Source organism: Phascolarctos cinereus, unplaced genomic scaffold (genome assembly GCF_003287225.1).
Source record: "Phascolarctos cinereus isolate Bilbo 61053 unplaced genomic scaffold, phaCin_HiC Scaffold_726;HRSCAF=1367, whole genome shotgun sequence".
NCBI classification, from domain to species: domain Eukaryota; kingdom Metazoa; phylum Chordata; class Mammalia; order Diprotodontia; family Phascolarctidae; genus Phascolarctos; species Phascolarctos cinereus.
Window position 1 is genome coordinate 310,879,449 of NW_027556098.1, and position 6,393 is coordinate 310,885,841.

Here is a 6,393-nt window from a genome sequence, read left to right on the forward strand (position 1 = left end):
ACCTGGGTTCTAGTCAGAGGTAATCCACATAACTAGCTAGCTAGGTGACATTAAGCACTTTGCCTCTCTGGGATTCAGTTTGCTCATCTATGTAATGAGGGATGGGGACAGATGTGAAATGGCCTCTAAGTTTCTTTCTCTTCTAAGCTCTAGTTCTGTGACACACCAGAGGCTAAGGAAGTTGAGAGGGGAACACAAGGGAGATGAAGAGGGGACAGTCACTAAAAGTGGAACAAGATGCAGTCAGAGTATAAGAAGACAGACAGTCTATATTCCCAAGGAGAGAGCAATGATGGAGGATGCTGCTTTCATCCAACAGCAGCCCTACCGTCAATATCCAGGGAGTACAGCATCTCTTGGAGGGCTGTTGACTTGATTGATAGAAAGTAATATCAAGTCTTAGCACAATGCTTGGGATGTGGCAATTATCTAATAAAGGCTTTTTCATTCACTAATAGGATTTTATTGCAAATAACCACAATGAATAGCAGGAAGAGAAGAGATGGCTTCTGAGGGCCCTGAGTAGTCTAGCCATTAGTTTTTCCAGGCTGTGTGAGACCACTCTGACATAAAAGGAACTCTAGGAGAAGCAAGAGAAGCGTTATGGTACTATGGCAAGAGCACTGGATTGGGCTCAGAATCCCTGCTTTACCACTTACTAGCTGTCCATTGCCAAAGCCAGTCACAATTCTCTGGGCCTCAGCTGCCTGATCTGTAGAATGAGGGAATTGCACTAGGTTATCTCTAATATCTTTTCTATACTAAATTGATGGTCCTACTATTCTGGATATATTTTGCATGACTACACATATATAATCTCTGCTTGCCTTCTCAGTGTGGGGGGGAGAGGAAGGGAGAGAATTTGGACCTCAAGGTTTTAAAAATAAGTGTTATAAATTGTTTTTATGTGTAACTGGGGAAAAACTTTAAAAATGAGTGTTAGAAATAAATAAATTTACAATACTAGGAGCAAGAGGGGATGAGGAGAGGAGAGACAGTCATTATTTCAGTGCATTCATATATTAACAAAACTCACAACATAAAAAAAATAAGTACACATCATGAGAAGGGTGTACAGTCTGTAACCCAACAGGTCAACTAGTCCCAGGCAGCCTAGCAGGAGCTCAGTGACAGAATGTCTTTGGAATATCCAGGGTCCTTTTACAAACAGGAGCAAGGTCCTTGCTGATCAGCTTCAAACCCAACATACATACATACATATACATATGCATACACAGACACACACAGACATGCATACACCACTCTCTTCTCCCTTCAATTCCCCACACAGCATCAACTTTTATTAAAGGTGTCAAGTCAGCCCTGTAGACCAGCAGTAGCTAGAAGCTGGCTGGGGGCAAGCACCCTGATCCAAGATGATCCCACTTAAGCAACACCCATCAACCTGAGGCTTAGCAAGCAGGCTTGCTGCTAAGCAGAAATCTTCAAGTAGCCTTTGTAATTCTGCTCCCTTAGCTAAGGCATCACTCCTGATTCATAAGTGAGGAGATGGAAAACATGGGTTTGCCAAACCTGGCAATTGAAATACATCTGGACAAGAGAAACCAGATGAAAGGATGCTGATCCCACAGGTGAGGGCAACCTTCTAGTCTGAGGCCATAGCCTCAGACATTGGGACATGCCTGTGTCTTGCTTAGAGTCAGCCATCTTTGGTCCCACAAAGGGACTTGAGAATTGAATGGATGCCAGAGACTTGGGTTTGAGGACTCCCTAGAGGAAGAGGTGGAACAAAAGGTCCTGGGGCCTAGGGAAGTTCTTCAGGGAGTCCCAGACAGGCCATGCCCCTGATCTTGGAGATTATAATGAATGTCTTCCCAAAGAGCATCAAGGCGGGATCTTAGCTCTCCCAGGACCTTCCTGTCCCCATTATCCCCACGCAGCTCTAGAGAGGTGTTGTGGGCAGGGGGAGGTGGAGCCAGCTGCTGTTGTAGCTCCTCTGTTTCATGGTCAATGGCTCTAGTGAAATCAGCAATCTCCCGGAAGGTATCAAGACGAAAGGCCTCCAGCCGCTGCTGTACCTCCTTCGTCAGCTCCTCTGAAGATAGCTGGGAATCTTGCCCTAACCCTCCCACATCCTCATCCTCCCTGGCCCCAGCATAGGCAGTGAGCGCATCCCGTAGCTGGTTCAAGTTGTCCTGGATGCGGGTGTGCAGGGCCTGGGCTTTAAGGGTCAGCTTTTTTGACAGAGCCTGAATATAACGGCTGAGGCGAGCCGGACTAGTGGCAGCATGTGGGGCCACGTTGCGATGCAGCTCCTGAACATGCTGCCCAATTCCTGTCACCAGCCTCTCAGCATAGGGGTGAAACAGTGCTTTTACCCTCCCTGTGTGATGAGCCACTTGGTCCTGAAATTCCTGAAGCAGATCCCGGGCCTCATTCATACCCCCCAGCAATTGGTTCTTGGTGTTCTCCCCAACCATTTTCAGCTGCTCCTGCAGCTCCTGAACCCCGAGGGCCAGTCGCTCCATCAGCTCCACTGTATAGGGTTGCAGCTGCCTCCTTAACCCCTCCAGATTCCAGCCCACACGCTGATGGACCTCCTGGGTGTAAGGGGCCAACCTGGTTCTCACCTCCTCCAACTCCTTGTGTAGTTGGTGCTGCAGCTCTCTCGAGTCCAGAAAAGGCAAAGGAGGTTTTCCCTGTCCAGCCAAGGGCTCTAGCTTCTCCAAGAAAGTGTCCACTTTACTGAAGTCTTGTTCAATGTTGGCTTTCAGGTTCCTGGGGAGGAGGGATGCAAATATATATTGGCCCAGACTGCTAGTTTTCTGGGCTTTCCTAACATATATACATATACCTGACCTCCACCCCCTAGGATCGAGTTCATCTCTCCCCCCAGGGAGACCGTAATATTGAACAGAAAAGGAAGTTGGCTCCAGAATCCATTTGACCCTCATCAGACTCCCCAGCCTGATGTTTTTTGGAGAGCACATATAGACATAGATACATATAAACACATGCCACAACCCTCTGAGCTTGTCCTTTTTCTCTCCTTCTCACTGTCATAGTTGCTGATGATCTGGGACAGAGAGAATGGTTGTTCAACTCCTTGAATCATGGAGGTCAACATTATGGCACTGGGTCTAGTGGGGAAGGGAAAGTTGTGTGGTCAGGGCTGAATAAGATCTCAGCCCCTTTACCACCTATAATGTGATAGATCCAAGTCTAGGCACTTGGGTAGAGTGATGCAAGAGGAATGATAGAGAAAACTAGGTCATTCAGCAGGCTTGGGGTTGGGGAGTGCAGATTTACTTTGACCTAAGGAGCTGGCTCAAGAGTAGAGAATACAATGAACTGAGAATCAACCATCAGTGGAGAGGTAGGCAACATGGGAAACAACGATCAGTTATACCATTGGAGGATCTTTAATGTGGCTACCTGTAAAGGGCTCCCTTTCCTTCTCCCCCTCCTCTGCCATCTGACCCTAACTCCTTAGAGCTCCTAGTCCTGGTCACTCACAGGAACTCTTTGCTGAGCTTCTGCTGCTCCATCTGTTCTATCTGGCCCTTCTCCTGGCCACTCTGGCTGAAGTATTCCCAGAAGCCTTTGGACTCCTTAGCTGTTGTTGATACTGTGGAGAAATTAGAATTCAGGATAAGTGGGAGAAGGGGGGACACAGCAGGGATTCCTTAACATCATCCCTCCTTCCACAGAGGTCTGCCTTTCCTGGAAGTCCTAAGAGGGAGAGAGTTTCTAGGGCAGGAAGAGAGAGAAGAGAAAGAAGCCACATTCATAAAATCATAAAATTTCATGCTGGAAAGGAACTTAAAGAGCTAGTCCAACCTTCTCATTTCACAGAGAAGGAAACTGAGATTTAGATTAGGGGAACTGATTTGCCCAAGGTCATAGAGCTAATAAGTGGCAGAGTCAGGATCTGAAACTAGATCTTCTGATTTTCCACCAGTGTTCATTCCAGGCCTAGGAGCCAAAAACTCTCACTTGAGATCTCTTCTTGTATCCAAACAGCTACATGTTGAATGATGTGATTCAATTTAATTCAGTTCAGGTGTCTACTATGTTCAGGAGCTAGAGATTCAAAAACGTGGCCCCCACCCTCAAGGAGGGGAAATAAAACACACACACACACAACCTGTGAAGGGCACACAACAATGAGGACAAAAGATTATTACAAAGCACAGGGAGAGGTTCATTAGCAAAGCCTAAATCCAAACTAATAGGGATTAAACCAAGCTGGATAGTTAGCTGAATTGAGCTCATTTCCAAATGACTGGGATCCGTGGAAGCTCCGAAGTGAAGCTCTGATTTGAGTCTTTATATCTTACTCCTCAGCCTAGACTCCAGGATCCTTGGGTACAGACCTAGTCATACAATCAATCAGTCAATCAACATTTATCAAGCCCCTGCTTCATGTCAGGCACTGTGCTAAGTGCTGGGGATACAAAAAGAAGCAAAAGACGTCCCTGTCCTCGAGGAGCTGACAACCTTGTGTATCAACCACCCAATATCATTAAGACTCCCTACGGATGAGGCACTAGGCTAAGCCTAGAGGATGAAAAGAAAGAAGTGAAAGAGTCCGTGCTTTCAAGGAATTTACGTTCTAATAGGAGAGACACATGAGAATATACAGAATCTATATACAAAGTTAATACAAGGTAATTTGGAGAGGGGGTGCCCTAGCAACTGGGGGACAGGGAAGAGAGGAGGAAAGGAGGTACTTGAGCCTAGTACCCCAAATGTACTTCACCCCATCATTGTCATCAGAGAAAGGAGCACCCACCTGAGAGGAAGGCCAGAACCAAGGCCAAGACTGTTGTTATCACTGCCATGATCCACCCTGAGAGGGAGAAAAAGTAAATGGAGTCAGAAGGTGGGGGAGGAACTAAGAGTCATTGAATGCTGGAGCAGAAAGGAACCTTCAAGATCCACCAGCCCTGGAGCTCTTCCACAGAGCTCCTTGTAACCCTTTCCAGGAGCACAGGACATGGAGTTTCCTCTTAATTCCCATTCTAGAGCTAAGGCTCTGGAAGGAGAACATCATGGACAGATGACGGAAAGGAAGAGGGTTTTTCCCAGAGATGGACGTGTCCCTATGTCTTACCAACACAGAAAAGATTAACTTTGTAAAATATCCTACCATAGGCAGAAGCACCAAGAAAAGAAATAGGTCTAGATGGAAAACTAGGCCTCTGCTTGTGCCATTTACTCATCTATCCTCTCACCCAGCCTCCCATTTCACAGATGGAGAAGCTGAAGCATGAGGAAAGGGAAGAAAGTACTTGGGGCCCAATTTCCTGGTTCTTGCCCCCATTTCTTTACCATAACCACCTGCCTTGATCGTTCTCCCCTAAGATGCTGGGACACCAATCTTCCCTCTCACCTGCCCAGAATACCAGTTCTGGGCATAAGGAGCAAGCATTCAGCTTTATATCCCAGTGACCTGTGCCTTTGGCAACAGCTACTTCAAGCAAATACCACGTGGAGGTCTAAAGAAGAATGACCTCAACTACTGTCCAGCACTCACCTGCCACTCATGCAAGGTGCCCAGAGATGAACTGACGCTTGTTCTATGGCCCATTTCCATAGCCCTGGCTTCTTTGAGGTTACTTGGCACCAATCCTTATTTCTCTCTGGGATGTCTGTCCTATGGCAAAGACACATCATGGAAATTTCCACTCAGGGCAAGGACTCCCTACCTGGTTTCTCTAAATCCTAGGACCTTTAACCTGCCCTAAAAACATCCTACTCAGCATACATGCTGTACCCAGGCCCTAGTCTTACTCAACAGACTAAGTCAATGCGTCCCTGGAACAAACAAGTGACAAATTATCCCCATGTTCCTCCCCAAACCCCAGTAAGCATGGCAAGGAAGGCCAAGAGTATATATTCCTCCTTTCTCCTTTATGAAATGATCCCAGAACAAGCATGAGAAGCCAAGGGACAGGTGACAGCCTTTCTAATGAGAAGATAGTTCAGCATTTGAGATGGCAATTATAACTCTAAGAAGCTGGAGCAGAAGCAAAATCCAAGCCCCCCCCCAAAAAAAAAATGAAAGCCCAACTCTACCCACAGAGCATCTAAGGGGAAAACACCATGGCCAGGGATCCTCCAGCCCCATCCTCCTAGCCCCAGAGAGACCTTAGATTTATATAAGGATGGGTATCTTTTCCCTCCTCCCCCTTAACCCCTTACCCCAGCCTTTCCCTACCTAAACTTGACTGAAGTGGGAATCTGACAATCAAAAAGGTTTAGTCACCTGCTTAAAGTAACAAGGGAGGGAGAGAGGCAGCTAGGTGGTACGGTGGAGAGAGTAATGGGTTTGGAGGCAGAAAGACTTGAATTCAAATCTAGCTTCAGACCCTTACTGTGTGACCCCAGGCAAGTCACTTAACCCTGCTTGCCTTGGTTTTCGTGTCT

General features: G+C 46.8%; 1 protein-coding gene across 3 annotated transcripts; it reads right to left on the minus strand.

The window, feature by feature from the left end:
- Nucleotides 1-980: 980 nt before the first annotated feature.
- Nucleotides 981-5,391, minus strand: APOA5 (apolipoprotein A5). Of its 3 annotated transcripts, none has more exons than XM_020989704.2 (4): nucleotides 5,309-5,391; nucleotides 4,757-4,813; nucleotides 3,478-3,589; nucleotides 981-2,739 (listed from the first exon to the last, which is right to left on the minus strand). In XM_020989704.2, exons 2-4 carry the CDS (start codon nucleotides 4,803-4,805, stop codon nucleotides 1,779-1,781), a joined length of 1,122 nt encoding a protein of 373 aa, XP_020845363.1. In that variant the 5' UTR covers nucleotides 4,806-4,813; nucleotides 5,309-5,391; the 3' UTR covers nucleotides 981-1,778. The 3 variants fall into 3 exon arrangements, with proteins under 3 accessions (XP_020845363.1, XP_020845362.1, XP_020845366.1); XM_020989703.2 differs by having other exon boundaries at nucleotides 5,296-5,382; XM_020989707.2 differs by having other exon boundaries at nucleotides 5,305-5,328.
- Nucleotides 5,392-6,393: the final 1,002 nt, after the last annotated feature.

What these genes read in the sequence shown, in the direction of transcription:
- APOA5 (XM_020989704.2), bottom strand. Translation starts at nt 4,805, where the DNA reads ATGGCAGTGATAACAACAGTCTTGGCCTTGGTTCTGGCCTTCCTCTCA. An exon ending in GGTTCTGGCCTTCCTCTCAG is followed by an intron (nt 3,590 to 4,756) that starts GTGGGTGCTCCT and finishes ATTTCTCCACAG; the next exon opens with TATCAACAACAGCTAAGGAG. An exon ending in AAGCTCAGCAAAGAGTTCCT is followed by an intron (nt 2,740 to 3,477) that starts GTGAGTGACCAG and finishes CCTCCTCCCCAG; the next exon opens with GAACCTGAAAGCCAACATTG.